Source organism: Bos taurus, chromosome 23 (assembly GCF_002263795.3).
Source record: "Bos taurus isolate L1 Dominette 01449 registration number 42190680 breed Hereford chromosome 23, ARS-UCD2.0, whole genome shotgun sequence".
NCBI lineage: Eukaryota > Metazoa > Chordata > Mammalia > Artiodactyla > Bovidae > Bos > Bos taurus.
In genome coordinates this window covers 49,191,913-49,209,320 of record NC_037350.1, presented here as the reverse complement: position 1 = coordinate 49,209,320, position 17,408 = coordinate 49,191,913, and the positions used below count along the sequence as shown (strand labels likewise).

The window sequence follows — 17,408 nt, the reverse complement described above, 5'->3', positions numbered from 1 at the left end:
GGGGATTTTCAGGAATGCAAAGTAGGTTGGTTCTTCTTGCTTAGGTAGAATGAACTGGCTCAGAGTTCATCCAACCATTTGCAGACATGCCTGTAGGAAGCTCTGGGGTGCCTGGGAAAGGCCACGTTATGTTGTAAATTGGGTATCAGATCTACCTTCCCTCTCTTCTTTACTGGACGTCTGGTTCTTTATTTGCAGATGGGTCAGTGAGAGCAGTGCCCGTGAGGTGTAGGGCCGTGAGGAGGTGTGGACTTGTGGATTTCACCGACTGTCAGGCAGGGTCTCTGAGGGCCAGCCTGTCCCTCACTGTGACTGCCGTGGGCGGCGCCTGCACCGTTGTCTGCTCTGCAGGCCGGGCGTCGGGCTGCAACAGGGCTCTCTGAAGCCTCACTTGGTTTCTTCCCCTTGTTCCGAGCAGACTGCCCAAGGGTCGCGTACTTTCCTCAGATAACTTGTCTCTAATCAACTCTCAAATCATCTGGTGGGTTTCTGAATAATCCTTTTTTTTTTAAGTCATTCTCTATTTTACTGCTATCCGCTTCACTCTTGGACTGAGTTTTTAAAGGTTATATCCCCAAGATAACGTTGAGCTTTTTCATGACTGTGTGTCTTTCAAGTGTGTTCTTATAATCCTACGTGGGCAATTTAATTAGGGTGAAGTGTATGTGTGTGTGGGTGGGTGGGTGCGCACACACGCGCATGCAGATGCAGGGGCTATTGAGTACCTGTTCTGTGTGAGCTACCGTTTTATATGCTGGTACAGGGGGAGGGTTCAGGCTTGGAGAGTTTAAGTCACTGGCCTGAGGTCACACAGCTGTTGGGTGGTCATGGCAGGACTTAAAGGAGACACAGCAGCTTTTGCATTGCTTCATATCTTGCAGAAAAACCAAATCAAATCTGGGTGTTGGCTGTTTCTCCCCCTCCCCACCATGAAGTGTGCATGCTAAGTCAATTCAGTCATGTCCGACTGTTTGCGACCCCATGGCTGTAGCCCACCAGGCTCTGTCCATGGGATTCTCCAGGCAAGAATACTGGAATGGGTTGCCATGCCCTCCTCCAGGGGATCTTCCTGACCTAGGGATCGAACCCAGGTCTCTTGCATTGCAGCCAGATTCTTTACCGTCTGAGCCACCAGGGAAGCCCAGATTATAACACACATACATATAAAATACATACTTTAGACACCTGTATAGGAAACTGTAAATGAAGAACAGTATAGGCTAAAGCTTGAGCTATAATTGATCCAGGATGATCCATGTATAATATGCTTCTGAATCACATGAATCCCTCATAGGACTTTTTTAAAAATCACTTGTCCGTTGTTTAAGCTTTCTGATTAATTGGAGTTAAGGGCTAAGGATGGTTTACTCCAAGACAGAACTCTTACTCTGAACAAATTATTTTCACTTGAAAAGCCTTTTGGAATATCTGAAGTCATTCCTTCCCCATCTAAAGCAGTCACTGAGAGTTGGTTTATAATATATCCTGCCTTTGCCCCTGCATGTAGAATCTAACCTAGCACCTCAGGAAGAACGGAAGAAGATTTTTTTAAATGTCAAAAAAAAAAGAAAAAAAATAGAACTTCCTCCTTTGCATCTTCCTCCAGCTTCTGTCGCCGACCTTGGATGCCTGCCCTCCAGGGCGAGATACGAGAGTAAATTTGCACAGTTGTGAACAACTTAAAAGCAGCCAGTTCCTGAAGGCCTGGACCGTGCCAGTGCTTATCACTCAAGAGGCCAGCACAGGAAGATGGGCCCGCGGGTAAACACATCGGGTACCCCGAGCCCCCCGCAGCCCAGTCACGTCTTCAGAGGGCTCTCTGCATCCTCGCGACAGTCGCTCTCAGCAGCCTGGACAGGCGCGTTCACCCTGACCTTGCTTGGGTCTCACCCTGCAGAGCATCTCAACCTAAGCTTGACTTCCTCCCAGGGAGATGGTACTGAAGGCAATGCCGTTATGAGCTCAGAGCATAGGCTTTAGGGGAAAAGGCTTGATGAATGGCTTTTTAGAGAAATATTTTAGACTAATGAATGAAACAAATAGCTCCACTCTAAGAAAAACTCTCAGCTCCCTTATGATCTACCTTCATGCACACACAAATTTTCTTCCAGGAATGGGGAGCAAGTGTCCATGGGTGAGACAAAGAACCGAAGTAATAACCCAGCTTTGATCAAAACTCTTGTGTCACAGCGTTCCCTCTGAAAATGATTTCTAATCAGTGAGCACTTCCACAGCGTGCTCAGGAGTAATTACCTTACATGTGTTTCCTCTGAGCTCTGATTAGAAGCAAGATGTGAGATCAGAGGGGCAGAAGAGGAAGGTAAGAAGGGAAAATCTCACCCAGGCGCTGAAATGCCCAGGTTGAGGGCTGTTTCATAAGCTCGTGCCCCTCGTAGGGATGTCAACCTCCATTCACCCTCGTCCCGCTGCCAGTGAACACATGCCCACTCTTTGGGGCAGTGTTGACGATGTAACGATGGCCACTGAGGCAGGGCGACCAGCTGGCTCCAGTGAAAGCGTTTGTTCTGGCAGCACACAGACGTGTGGGCTGCTAAACCCTCTTCTCGCCCTGTGTCCTGGTGGTCAGGGCTCAGTTTTCAGCACGGACTGCTAGGTGCAGACTCTCTAGCCCACACGGTAGTTGAACCTGGGCTTCGTTAGTCCAAGAAGGGACCCAGGGGCCCGGGAAGGGAGGTCAAAGACTGGGAACGATTCTGCCTGTGAAAGAAAGGCACAGCAAGAGGTGGCGAGGGCCAGTGGGTGGTGGGGTCACTGGGGTGGCGAGGACTACGTAGGGTCTGTGCAGGCAAGAGGAGGTCTGTGACCCCCAGCGCTTGCTGGATGGGAACGAGTTCCTAGACTCTTGAGGATGTGTGACGAGGGGCTTCCCTGGGGTCCGATGTTGAAGACTTCGCCCTTCCGGTGCAGGGGGTGCGGTTTTGAGCCCTGGTTGGGAAGCTAAGATCCCACATGCCTCATGGCCAAAAAACAAAAAACCCATAGAACAGAAGCAGTATTGTAACAAATTCAGTAAAAGACTTAAAAAAATGGTTCAAATAAAAAAAATAATTTAAAAAAGAATATGTGAGGAAAATATAATAAAAACACACGCACAGGGAAGAGCAGAAGCCTTCTTTATGGCGAGAGTCTGACCGTGGGGTAGTGCCCGGGAAGAGAAGGCTGTCCCGTTGGCCGACGAGACCGGAGCCCTCAGCCCTGTGTCACAGGAGAGCCCCCCGTGGCTGCCCCTTCCCTCCCCTGAGAGGGGCCAGCTGTGCGCTTTAGCCCTGCTCTCAGGTGGCTGGCAGGATGTCAGCAGGGTGGCCTCTGTGAGCTTGGCTGTTCAGCCACATGATTCCCTTGAAAGCACCCTCTCCAGGCGGCACCCTCCCCAGAGAGGAGCTTGGAGGTGCCAGCGTCTGATCTTCCAGTTTTAAACCCAGCGTCAATGGCTTGCTCACGTGATGACCTGCATTCCCACTCCCAGTAGGTAATGATACAGTTTTAAAAATTTTTACCCTCTGCAAAAGGACTGAAAGAAGCTCAAATGAATGGCAGGTTTATTTTAGTGACTGGTTCCCTGAATATGTTTACCAATGGGAATAGCTGCAAACTCAGGTCCTCTTAATGAAAACAGACTCAACAGACTCTCCGCTGACTCAGCTCTTAGGGCTCTGAAGCAGTGCGTGTTAGGCACAGAACAGCCCCTTTCTGAACATCTTTGCATTAAAAACCGACTTGGCTAAGGTACCCTCCCCACCTTCGAAGATGCTTCAGTTCTCAGATTCTCCTGCAGACCTTTCACCCATGAGTAAATATTAACTGAGAGAGTGGAGGGCAGTCATCCTGCCTCTGCTGTAGGACGGGGGGCTGCCCTCTATACACACATATATATACATGCTATGCATATGTAGACGGGGGCTGCCCTCTATACACACATATATATACATACTATGCATATGTAGATGGGGGGCTGCCCTCTATACACACATATATATACATACTATGCATATGTAGATGGGGGGCTGCCCTCTATACACACATATATATACATGCTATGCATATGTAGACGGGGGCTGCCCTCTATACACACATATATATACATGCTATGCATATGTAGATGGGGGGCTGCCCTCTATACACACATATATATACATACTATGCATATGTAGATGGGGGGCTGCCCTCTATACACACATATATATACATACTATGCATATGTAGATGGGGGGCTGCCCTCTATACACACATATATATACATACTATACATATGTAGATGGAGGCTGCCGTTTGTACCACATACATATACCAACTATGCATATGTAGAGGCTTCCCTGGTGGCTCAGATGGTAAAGCGTCTGACCGCAATGCAGGAGACCACTGCCCTCTATACACACACACATATATATATACATATTATGCATGTGTAGATGGGGGCTGCCCTCTATACTACATATGTACATATATGTACATACATACTGCACATATGTAGATGGGGGCTGCCTGGGGTGCCCCTCCCCGCTCGCAGGCTCAGATGAAACAGCCAGAATGGGCTGTTACATCCAAGGGGGAATCTGGCCAAGGCTCTGGGCCAGTGCGTCTGTTGATATGTTAGATTTATTCAATTAGAGCCACAAGCAAAGGAACCTGAGTTGTGGGGTTGATTTGAATAATGCCTCAGAGGAGGAGTGTGTAAAGCCATTAGGAAGCCCCAGGGGAGGAGGAGGGCGGACCAGGCTCCTCCAGGGTCCCCACACAGCCCCCGTGCTCCAGCCCGCTTTGCCTGTCCATCCCGGGGGACCAGGGTCCCAGCTGGACGGCAGACGTGCCTTTTGTTCAGGGCCAGGGCATCATTTTCCTGCTTCACCATCCTCTGACGTCTCCTCCACGGGTGTGAACCTGCAGCAGAAAGGAAGCTGGCGGCTGTGGAGGCTTTCAAGTCGGAGGGGCCCTGAGACCCCGGGGGATTCGGTCCTGTCAGATCGGCCCTTTGTCTCGGCACATGTGCGTCTGGCACAGAGGGCTGCATAGAATTGATCTGATGCTTTAAAAAATCAGCGCGTGTGAAGTATTGAAACTAACTGCCTGGCCTCACACGTTACCATTGGCTGTAGGATTAACAAACCACGCAGTGCCACAAAGAGCCTTTTCTGGGCTCTCATTTTTAGCGCCCCGTGGCCTTTGATCTTTTCACACTTCATTCAAAGCGTGAGGAGTCTTCAGCATGTTTTTTACGCACCAGCTGAAGGAGGGTCGGGAATAGGTCGCTGCAAGGAGGCTGTCCTGTTCTCAGGTCCACCTGGTCCAAAGCCTCGTGGTTTGGTGGATTGATATGAGGGGGAGTTCTCATGCAGAGTAGCAGTGGGGAGACACGGGTAAGAGCGGGAAGGTTTTCTCGGAGTTGCCTGATGCCCTTAATTCTGACTTTTAATGTCACGCTTACGTCCACAGCCTCTCGCTGTCCTTGGAACGTGTTCCCTATGCTACGCTCTGCTAAGTCACTTCAGTCGTGTCCGACTCTGTGTGACCCCACAGACGGCAGCCACCAGGCTCCCCCGTCCCTGGGATTCTCCAGGCAAGAACACTGGAGTGGGTTGCCATTTCCTTCTCCAGTGCATGAAAGTGAAAAGTAAAAGCGAAGTCGCTCAGTCGTGTCTGACTCCTAGCGACCCCATGGACTGCAGCCCACCAGGCTCCTCCATCCGTGGGACTCTCCAGGCAAGAGTACTGGAGTGGGGTGCCATTGCCTCTCCAAACGTGTTCCCTGCTGCCCTACAAATGGGGGCTACAGCGTCGAGAGGAGACTTAGGTTAGGGACGGATACGTCTGGCTGCAGGGGCACAGCCATCACCAGCCGTGTGGCCCTGGACACGTCCCCGAACCCTGGGAATCCGCTTCCTGGCTCTGAAGTGGAGGTGGGGTCTTCTGTCTCCCTGTCCACTCCAGCCTTTCCAGGGTGCCTCTGCTCTAGGGAAGAGGAAGTCTTTACCTAGGAGGAGTTGGATTATGAATCTGTTTACTAAACTCGGTACGGTGTTCCTGGCCCCCTGTAAACACATTCAGCAGAGATGCCTCTGGAGAGGCGAGGGAGCCTCCACGTTTCCTCTGCTTGTGGTCAGCGCTGGCAAATCTGATAGGTAGGTACCATGCAGTGAAGATATGGACCCCGATGTACTTTGGTTTGGTTTGGTTTGCTGTGTTCCTCACCCACAGTAGGAAGGGTACAGGCAGCTACTCTTTTACCCAGGAGGGTCTTCACCCTCATCCCATTCCAAGCAGGACTCTATTCCTGCCTCTTCTTTCCTCCTTGCTGGTCGGGACCAAGGGCTTCTTCTTCACCCATGGTGGCTCAGACAGTAAAGAATCTGCCTGCAATGCAGGAGTCCTGGGTGTGATCCGTGGGTTGGGTTGGGAAGATCCCCTGGAGAGAAGGGAATGGAAACCCACTGCAGTATTCTTGCCTGGAGAATCCCCTGGACAGAGGAGCCTGGCGGGGTACAGTCCATGGGGTTATAAAGAGTCGGACACAGCTGAGCGACTAACAGTGTTAATCTTTGTACCCTTAGCAGAGTGTTCAGCACCTAGCATGTCATCAGAGTGTATTGGTTGACTGCCTTGGTTCAAAGTAAGCCAAGAAGATGAGAGGGAATATTTGAAATTTAACACAGTCCTCAAAATAAAATGGAATTGTCACAGGTAGGAAAGACAGAGCGTGTGTCCGTTTGCCAGCCTGGCCTGCACGCGTGCTGACTAGGGTTAGACCTTTTAGCACTTGATCAGTCACCTCTGATTTCTGCATCAGCATGAGAAACGTGTGCCGTTCTGTCCCACTTACCCAGATCACGCCTCCTCGTTCAGAACGTTAGGAAGCTGGTCCCTGTGCCTGAGGCAGGACACGTGAGTCCAGGAGAACAGCAGTGGGCTCAGGGTGAAGCCTGACGTTTCCCTGTGTGAGGAGCGGGTGGGGAGGTGCTGGGGAGAACAGAAGCGTGCGCTCCAGCCTCCATGGAACCACCGGGGATGGTGCCTGCACATCACGTGTGACCCAAACAGACCGCCAGGGTCCCCCCGTCCCCACCTTTTGGCCACTCCTGCAGTTAGCTCGTGAGCTGATGGTTAAGAGCTTGAAGTGGGGAGCCAGACAGCCTGGGTTCAGATCACAGCCGTCTGGGGAGGCTCCTCTTGGCGGGGCGGGGGCAGGGGGGTGGTGCAGGGTTCCTGAGGCAGGGCCCCGCCTTCCCTCCCAGGCAGGGGGTCGTCCACAGGCTGCAGTGCGGGAGCAGGGCTTGGGGTTGCCAACAAGGGTCCCTGCTTCGTGAGGGCCAGACCTCCCTCACCTACTTCTGATCATTTCTTTCTTAATCTTTGACTCCCCCCCCACCCCACTCCCGTCTTTCTTTTTTCTGTCTCTCTGCCCCTCAAAGAATTCAAATCCTTTTAGGTTAGATTTGGGGGTTTTCTTTACCCGACTCTATTTGAGGTATATCATTCAGGTCCGCTACCGTTGAGTAATTTTCTTTATGTCATTGTTTTGGTTGTTATATGGCAGTAGTCTTCATGAGCATGTTTAGTGTCCAAACTAACACTGAGGCATTACTTTGGGGATAAGATCTTGGTCCTTCTCTGCCCCATCCCTGGGCCCACACGGCCCCTGGCACTCAGCGGGTACCAGCCCATCCCTGCTGAGGGGATATGTGCTGCATAAAATAACACTGTGCTGTAGATTCATGATGCCTGTGGGTTTGTAGTCAGGGCTGGGATTTCGGAGCACCTCATTATTCCGTTTCAACAGTCTTATTACAAAATGTCTTACAAAACCGCCAGAGCGCACCGCGTCCCGGTTTGTCAGAGGGTCAGCTGCTGTCGCTGCGGCGGTGCTCGGCAAGCCTCCTTGAATTAACCAGTCCTGCGGAGTTCTGGCTGATGTGGAAAGGTATGTGGTTAGCATCTATTTGTTCTGTGCATGCATCTCTCAACCATGCTCTCCATCTATTTTAAGGAATGTTTCTTTGGGTGCTGTGTTTTTTTTTTTTCTTTCTATTTATGTCTTCAGCATAAAAATATAAATAGATCATTTATCTCCGGTATCCTTCAAGTGGCTTGCATCATCTCATGCTCTTACATAACCGAAGTTTCTGTCCCTGGGACATATCATTTGGGAGATTTGAGTGGTTGGAAACGGCCTAGGAACACGAAGGCCAGCCTCCGGGGACCTGAGGCTCCCTGCGGGGCCTACGCTGTGCCTGCCGGCTCCCCGGCTCCCTTCCTGATAACGCCGTACGGGATACCTGTGCCGTTCACCCCACCTGGCACCTGGCCTCAGACCATTTAAAGATAGAGCTGAGTTTTGCTCATTCTTGGATCCTCTGCAAAGTCTAACACACACCCCTCGGGACTTGCGTGGCTGTCCAGCGACTAAGACCCCATGTTCCCGATGCAGAGGGCCCGGGTTCAGTCTTACCTGCCGCAACTGAAGAGCCCAAGGGCTGCAACTGAGACCCAGTGCGGCCAGATACCTTTTTTTTTAAGTGTAGCTCTACTCTCTGAACGTAGTTGATGCTTTGATAAGGCCATAGTTGTTGATGCTAGTTGATGCTTTGAGAAGGCCATTGCCTTCTCCGGATGCTTTGATAAGTCGTCAGTAAATTTGTGGCATAACGGTTTTTTCTAATTGAGGTATAATTGACATACAGCATTATGTTAGTCTCAGGTGTAACCCGACAGTGATTCCATGTTGGTGTATATTGCAGAACGATCACTGCAGTAAAACCAGTTCACATCCGTCGTCATATGTAGTTACATTTTTCTCTTGTGCATAAACATTTCTTGAACGTGGTAATAGCAGGAAAAATAAAATATGAGGTATGCACTGTGCCTATGTATGCGTATTGTAATTAATATGTAACATACATTATCTCATTTAAACCAACAGCATCTCCATAAAGCGTGTGCATGACTATTACTAATACCATGTTATGGATGAGAAAGCCAGGCTGGAGAGCTTTCATAACTTGCCCAAGTCCACACGAAGAGCTGAGATCTGAACACCAGGCTGCGTGACTCTAGAGCCCGTGCTCATAGCCACTCGCTGTAGAGAAGGGCTTGACCTGCTTGCGACCCGCAGAACAAGGTCATCACACGGTGTCTGGGGTTGATCAGTGATGACCGTCGGCGATGAGACCTGAAAGTGTCCCTCTCCTGCCGTTCTGGTTTGGTTAAAAAAAAAATAAAAATGCCTTCTCAGACATTTTCTGAGAAGGCGTTTTTTTTGAATTCCCAGAAGCCTTGATCGCTGGAAGAGGATACAGTCAGCATCCTGACTATTAGGCAAGTCCCCCGGCCCCCACCACTGGAACCATTCCCTTCCCTGTTAGCAGCCCCTGCAAACTGAGGGCAGAGGGCAGAGCCTGGTCTGTGGGTGGGATTCAGGGGCGACAATGAGGGGCTTTCAGGACCAGGCGTGGAATGGGAAGTGGTGACAGGAGACACGGAGAGCCAGCTGGATCTCCCCGGGCTGGGGTTTGCATGCTGCTGCCAATTTCGGGGGGCGGTAGTCCAGCACAGGGGCCCCGTGCCCCCGGGGGTGTGTCAAGCTCTCCTGCAGAGGCTGGGGCCTCAGGGTCAGGCAGACCTGATATTGGGTTCTCATCCTTTTCGTCCTGGGTCCGTGACCTTCGACACACGACTCACCCTCTCCTGGTGCACCAGTCACCTTTCGTAAGGAATAAAGTTAATAGGCTTTTGATTAAAGGTGGCAGATTGAACACAAGCATTAGCCTTGGTTACCTCTCAGGATGTTCTGACAGTAACAGTAAAGGGTTTGGGGTTTTTGGGTTTTTTTTTTTTGAGGCATAAATTAATCAAGGACCAGGTGAATGGGGCAGGGGTGGGGGACACATCAGCAAATGTAAATTTGGGAGCTGATCAAGCACACGAGCTGGAGACTCCAGGAGCCCACCGGAGGACTGTGCTGGGGGCCGCTGCCTTTCACAACAAGCCTGCAGAAATATTTGACTCTTCAAATATATGCAGATAAAAATAACAACCAAATTTCAGAAAGGAAGATCTGCAAGACTGTTATAAAATAGTTCCCTCTTCCTAGGAATTCAATAAGTGTTCAGTTCAGTCACTCAGTCGTGTCCGACTCTTTGCGACCCATGAATCGCAGCACGCCAGGCCTCCCTGTCCATCACCAACTCCCAGAGTTCATTCAAACTCACGTCCACCGAGTCGGTGATGCCATCCAGCCATCTCATCCTCTGTCGTCCCCTTGTCCTCTTGCCCCCAATCCCTCCCAGCATCAGAGTCTTTTCCAATGAGTCAACTCTTTGCATGACGTGGCCAAAGTATTGGAGTTTCATCTTCAGCATCAGTCCTTCCAATGAACACCCAGGACTGATCTCCTTCAGAATGGACTGGTTGGATCTCCTTGCAGTCCAAGGGACTCTCAAGAGTCTTCTCCAACACCACAATTCAAAAGCATCAATTCTTCGGCACTCAGCTTTCTTCACAGTCCAACTCTCACATCCATACATGACCACTGGAAAAACCATAGCTTTGACTAGATGGACCTTTGTTGGCAAAGTAACGCCTCTGCTTTTGAATATGCCATCTGTGTTAGTTTTCCTTTCTCCTTCAAGGCTCCCCTCATGTACAAAGGTCACCGCGTGGCCATGTTGACTGACTGCTTTCCTCAGCGTCGTCCAGCCACCCATCGGCCCTTTTGTTGTCTGTCACTGACGTCCAGCAAAGAAGAGGACAGTGGGGGACGCTGTGGACAGAGGCTTCTGATCTGTGCTTGTTGACGCCTTTGGGCCTCGTGGGGCACCTGGACTGAGGCAGTGGTGGCCGGACCCAGGGCGTAGCTGGCACGCTTAGAGGAACCTCCGGCCTTGGTGGGAAGGGCGTTAGAAGCACCTCGCTGCATGTGAGGATCTAGCATCCAGGGTGCTTCCTGATTGGTGGGAACAGACCAGCCTCCCCCAGTCGGTAAGGAGATGGTGGCCCCAGAGGTCCTAACAGGTTCTTTTGGGGCCCCTCAATCTGGGGCAAGAGGCGCCCACCCTGAGAGGTAGAGTTTGGGTTTGTGTGTGTGTGCAGGAGAGAGACCAAACGTATATATTTATAAAGCAGGCCATATGCCACTTACTGAACATGTCTTGTATTTTTGTCTCTGCTTGCTTCAGAGATAGGGAAGGCCGGCTAATCAGTCAGTCTAGGCATGCATCTGTGTCTATTCACGTACATCTCATTTGCCTCAGTTGTGTCCAAGTCTTTGCGACCCCATGAACTGTAGTCCGCCAGGCTCCTCTGTCCATGGGATTCTCCAAGAATACTAGAGTGGGTTGCCATGTCCTTCTCCAAGAGACCTTCCCAACCCAGGGATCAAACCCGAGTCTTCTGAATTGCAGGTGGATTCTTTACCAGCTGAGCCACCAGGGAAGCCTAATGTCAAAGCGTATATATTGATGAATTGGTTGAAGAACTGCTGCCTGCATCTTCTGAGATGAGAGCCTTTGTCTAAAGGAGGGCCCAGAGCTTAGGTCCCCCGGCCACACATGAGTGCAGGGTTGCCTGGGGCTTTGAAAGGCTGTTTCCCCTTGGCTGCACTGATGGGGTCTCCCAGTCAAGCTCAGAAGAGGCAATGGCATGGGAGACTGGATGTGGGAATCCTTAAATATCCGCCCTCCTGACAGAAGCTCCCTGGGGCCCGGAGCTTTTCACCATGAGGATCGGATAAGTGGCTTCTGTAGAGCTGGCCCTGGAGTTGTGCTGTTCGGGAGTCCTTGGCCCCTGGAAATGAGGTTCTGGCTACAGAGGGGCTTGGGTGTATTTGTGCCCTGTCAGGATTCACACGCTTTCAGCTGCATGAAGCCTGAACCGCATTAAGGTTTTTTTTAAACTGGAGAATACTGAAAGCGAGCATGGCCATTTTCAAAGTTTGATGTTCACAATTGTATATAGCTGTCGGTCTTTAGTAAAAGTTTACATTATGATCATTAGCTTAACAGGCTTAGTGTCAAGTTGTGGTTAAGAGGGTGGGTTTGGAGGCGGGCTGCCTGAGTTCAGATCTGCGTGTCACCACTTATGAGCCGTGGTGCCCATCTCTCAGTGTCTGTACCTGAGAGATGAGGAATGAACGCCAGCAGTGTCTGCCTCAGCGCTGTTGTGATGACCACGTAGATTAACACACGGAAGCACTTAGGAGGGTGCCTGGCACAAAATAAGCGCTCAGTCAACGCGGGTGGTTGGGCTTCCCCAGTGGCGCCAGTGGAAAAGAGCCCGCCTGCCGATGCAGGAGACATAAGAGACGCGCATTCCATCCCGGGGTGGGGAAGCTCCCCTGGAGAAGGAAATGGCAACCCGCTCCAGCATCCTTGCCTGGAGAATCCCATGGACAGAGGAGCCTGGCGGGCTACAGTCCATGGGGTGGCAAAGAGTCAGGCATGACTGAAGCGACTTACCATGCACGCAAACACGGGTGATTATCACTGTTGCTAAGTTCTTACTCTGCAGGGACTGGAAGTATTAATGCATTTTTTGAAAGATTTTTGTCCCCAGTAATTAAAAACCAAAAAAGCATAAAAGGTGGAGACTTGAAGGGGGTGAGGCACTGAACTGCGTTTCACTTCAGTGCTTCTCTACTGCACGCTTGCTTCCTTGACAAGTGCTTAGTACGGGCTTTGTTGTCAGAGCCAAGGTGGCGTTTACATGGTATAAACTGGAGGGAAGTTGCCGAGAATTTTGCATTAAAGAGCTCAGTTTTTCCAGATTGAGATAGATACATTGTTAGCCAAATACATGACTGGAATTTCTGCCACAAATTTTCAAGAGATGCATTTCGGGAAAAATCAAACATTTCCTCCCCTAAGATAAAACCGGGTTATTAGATAATTTTAAATTCATGTCACATTGTTTACTCATCCTTCTCAGAGATGCTGATTATATCAATATTTTATATATGTTCACATCCAGCTTCAGATCGGGGTTATTTTTTATTTGAATTACTGCCCCCTGAGCTGCCAAGTTACTTGGCTCTGATGCTCACCCCTGTTTTGTAATTGTTCCTGATAATGGTTTGCAATATACTGGGAGACTTCCATGCAGATTGCCCGTATTAGGCTACAGTTCCTTGACCTTTACCCTGATCCTTGGGAGCAGTGCCTGCTAGGATTAGCAGTGGGCAGGATTGCTGACGTAGCTTGTGATTCACTGTGATCAGTACACTCGCTTAGGCCCAGGCTGTCCCCGGCCCTTCACTTGTTCGGACAGTTGATAGCAGGTTCATTAGATGCTCAAGGTAGAGCAATCATGTCATCGTACTGTAGCATTTCACCCCTGAGGCCTTAGAGCCCTAAAGACAAGGCTTTTCCAGCCAGTACCAACCCTGATAGTTAGTCCAAGAGCTGGGATTGGACTTGGATCCATTTAGTAACTAAATTAAAGGGGTTGTGATCACTCACAGCCACTCAGCACAAAGACAGATAAAATCACGTCCACTCAGCACGAAGGCCAAAAGCCCTGCCATCCTCGGGGAGCACACAGCTTAGAGAGGTGACGGTCAGGTAAACAGGTAATTACAGAAGTGAGCTGTCCGCATCCTCTCCACTAACGTGTCCTGGGTCAGGGTCATGCAGTTAGCCAGTAGATGCTGTTTCAGTCCCTTGATGCAGTTGTCAAGTAGGCATCTTTGTTCTTGATGCCTGTCTTTCCGCTTATCCAATCATTTCTTCTTCTGTGAGTCACTCGTCAAAGAACACTCCGGTGCCTGAGCTGTGCTGGGCACCAGCCTTTCTTCGGTGCCACGTGCCCAAGGGAGAGAATCAGGTCCTTGCCTTCAAGTGATTTATCGTCTAGTTGAAGGAGACAGGCATGTGAAGAACCGAGAACAGAGATGTGTCTAAGAACCTGTGAGGTGACTAAGAATGACACAGTGCATCGAAGACAGCACTCCAGTCCTGCCGAGTCCTCCCAAGGTGTTCACAGGCACGCCGTGCACTAGTTCATCGAACGAACTTTCAAATGTTCCCTCTCGGGGGCAGTTACACCTTACACTCGGCTAGAAGTCCTATCGGACTTATTGCCTCCTCCTTCCCTTTCTTCCTCCTCAGTTGAGGCATGTCTGGAATGAGTGGTTCTGGAGGAGGGCCGGCTGGTGGACCTGCCCTGTGCTCAGAACCGAGAGGACCCGTCTAGAGAGAGTGCACCCTCCCCAGCCCGGCCCTGGATGCTGCTCGGTCGGTCACCCTCTGCACCTCTAGTTCATTTGTTTGCTGGTTCAGTTGAATGCCTACTGTGCGCACATGCTGTAGAGACCGTAGGAAGCAGACAGACCTGGCTGATATGCTCCAAGAGCTTATGGTCCAGACCAGCTGGAGAAGCTGACTTTAATCAAATAATCACATGTATGAATGTGACATGACAGCTGGGAGAAGTGTTACAATACAGTGCTTGAAGCACAGCTGAGCGCTGGAGTCGAGGGGCAGGAGGAGGAGGAGGCCGTGCAGAGCACCAACGAGGCAGCACCATCGAGGCTCTTGCAGGGACACGGGGGTCCCAGGGAGGCCGTGTGGCTGGACTGGAGGGGATGTGGCAACGAGGCTGGGGAAGTAGGGAACCCAGACTGCACCAGGCCTCGCCACATCCGAGAAAGCCCAAAGTGTATTAAGTAAGCAAAACCTGCTAGGTGACTGGTTATGGTGTTCAGAAGGAGGTACCCAGGCTGCCCTGCAGAGGGAGGACTGGGAGGAGGAGGGACCCAGGGCCAGGAGGAGGAGGGACCTGGGGCCAGGAGAAGAAGGAGGGGCCCCGGGGCCAGGAGCAGGAGGAGCAGGAGGCACCCTGGGGTGGGAGGAGGTGGCTGCATAGCTGGGAACCAAGCTTGTGGCCGAGGGAATGAGGGACGTGGACATCCCAAGATTAATAGGAACCAAAGTCTCCAGAACCTGCCCCTTGATTGAGTCTGAGGTTATGGGGGACGGTACCCTGTGTACCACAATGTGCAGGGCTGGCAGGTGTGGGTGAAAGGACAGGACTGGCCGAAGCTGAGGTTTGGGCGGACTGACCTTGAGATTCACCTGCGATGCTGAGGTCAGCGTGCTGCACAGGCTGGGGGGAGCTGGAAAAGGCTAAGTCTCACAGCAGACGTGGGGACTGGAGTGTCAACTTGTGTGTGCGTGTGTCTGCGTGCGCATGCATGTGCACGTGGGTGCACGCATGCATGTGTGTGCATGTGTGTATACGCGTGTATGTGTGCGCGTGCATGTGTGTGCACACGCACGCATGCGCGTTGTGTGTGCGTGCATGCCTGTGTGCGTGTGTATGTGCACATGCGTGTGTGTGTATACATGAGTGAGCAGCTGCTCTGTGACGCCGGTGGGAGGACCCTCCCGAGATGAGTGATGGGGAGGTCGGGTCAGGGTGGGCTGAGGACACGGGGGAGCATCTGAAACCGTGGAGGTGGGAGCGGGCAGCTGCACAGGCGGTCCTGCGAGGGGGGCGCCTGGGAGCTGGGCTCGGGCACAGGTCCTTCGTGGGATCCCGGTGCTGGCACGTCCCAGCCTGCTTCCTTCCCCGGGAAACCCGCTGCCAAGCCCTTGAGGCGTTAGTATGTTCAACTGCATAAAAAGATATTTTACGTTGAAAGAAAAAGGAAAGGAGAAGTGGTTTTTTGTTTGTTTTGCTCCTATTTTCCTGCGTGGGTTTCTCTCTGCCGTGAATCCAGGCCACTGTAATTTTTGTTGACTTTTTTTGCGTTACTCTGGGCCTCCACGGGTTTTTAAATTCATGACTTTTTTTTTCCAATCTTCTCTCTCTGTCGGCTCTTTTATTACCGCTTGTATTTTTCATGTGCTGTGCTGTCCTCATCCTTACGATGCGTTGCTTACACTATTATTACCGCTGTTCTCTATGCATATTATTACTTGAGTTTTGCAGGGCCTTCCCTGTGAACAGCAGAATGTAATTTATGAAAGATGACAATCATCCCCATAGCACCTCTGTGCTGTGTGTTAAGCTCACCTGACGGCAGTTTCGGGGTTCTTGCCCAGACCGCCAGCTCCCGCAGCTGCACGTGGCCTCTCGTGTCTAGAAGGAGCCTCCCGGGCTCCCCCAGGATGGAGCAGAGAGGGACCTGGCGTCCGCCCACCCGTTTATGGCATTTACCATTTGAACTAACTCTGGGAGAAGTATCTCTGGATTAATTCAAGTGTGTAAAAGACAGGGACTTCCCCGGTGGTCCAGTGGTTGAGACACAATTCTCCTTCAAGTTATTAAGCAAAATTATAATCGTCTGAGTAAGCAATGCCAACTAGTCATTTTTCAGGTCCTTTCGTGAAAAGCTAGCAACATATAATTGGCATGTGTTGTGGTCAAGAGGGAGATTCTTGGGTCAGGCCGCCCGGCTTGGAATGAGAAGGACCTGCCCTTTGCTGCCACGTGTGACCTTGGGCAGATTATAACTTCCCTGCACCCCAGTTTACTTCTCTATAAAACAGACCTAATCCTACCCATCTTACATGATTATTGTAAGGATTAAAAGAATTCATTCACACAGAGCTCTTAGAACAATGCCTGGCACAGGGTCAGCACTTAGCAGAGTCTAGCTGTGATTAGATGGTGTGCCCTCCGGCACCGGGCACTCAGAAGGCCGGGACCGTCTGCTGCCTCCACTGTCAGTTCGTTCAGCAGACACTCGGTGCTCATCACACGCACCTCACAAAGTAGGCGATTGTAGAGTTTTTCACAATGTCTACATATTAATCCACAGTAGTCAGATTGTATATGGTATGAATGCTGATTTCTCTTCTCCCATATTAGTAATAAGCAATACTTGCTCCCCCTTGGGACTTCCCTGGTGGCCCAGTGGTTAAGACTTCACCCCCCACAGCGTAGAGGGCTCAGGTTCGATTCCTGGTCAGGGAGATAAGATCCCACATGCCTCATGGCCCAAAACCCAAAAACATAAAGCAGAAGTGATATTGTAATAAATTCAATTAAAAAAAATGGTTCACTTCAAAAATAAAAAACAACCTCCTCTCCCCTGGAGGGTGGGACTCTTGAATACAAGGGCATGTCTTCTTTAAGCTTGGTACAGATAAAAGCGTTCTTTTTCAGCCCTTTTCAACAGAGGAATCAGATGATTGAACTTTTAAGAAAACATTCCTTCCAAGTCTGTTTGGACGGACTTGTTTGCTGCAGAGACCTGGTATTATTCTGGGCCGCTGTCTGCTCTCTTAATTGAAGGGCCTTGACACCGACACTGAAGAGGGATTGCCTTTTGGGGCCACCGGCGGACAGCTTTCTTTACTGTCTTGTATTGTTAATGACCAGAGAATGTTTTCCAATGAGATCAGAAGCAATCCACTAAAGAAAAAATGGAGAGAATGCGAGCGCTTAGGAGAGCAGAG

At 50.7% G+C, this 17,408-nt stretch overlaps 1 protein-coding gene across 12 annotated transcripts in view; it reads left to right on the top strand.

Annotated features, from left to right (window-relative positions):
- The window catches only part of FARS2 (phenylalanyl-tRNA synthetase 2, mitochondrial), a 305,944-nt gene that overhangs the window by 208,137 nt on the left and 80,399 nt on the right, over positions 1 to 17,408 (top strand). The window contains exons 8-9 of one of the 12 annotated variants that reach the window (XM_024983445.2): positions 7,825 to 7,933; positions 8,933 to 17,408. The exon at positions 8,933 to 17,408 is cut by the window's right edge and continues 21,800 nt beyond it. In XM_024983445.2, coding sequence (XP_024839213.1) covers positions 7,825 to 7,900 — 76 coding nt within the window. In that variant the 3' untranslated portion in view covers positions 7,901 to 7,933; positions 8,933 to 17,408. 12 annotated transcript variants of the gene reach the window in all.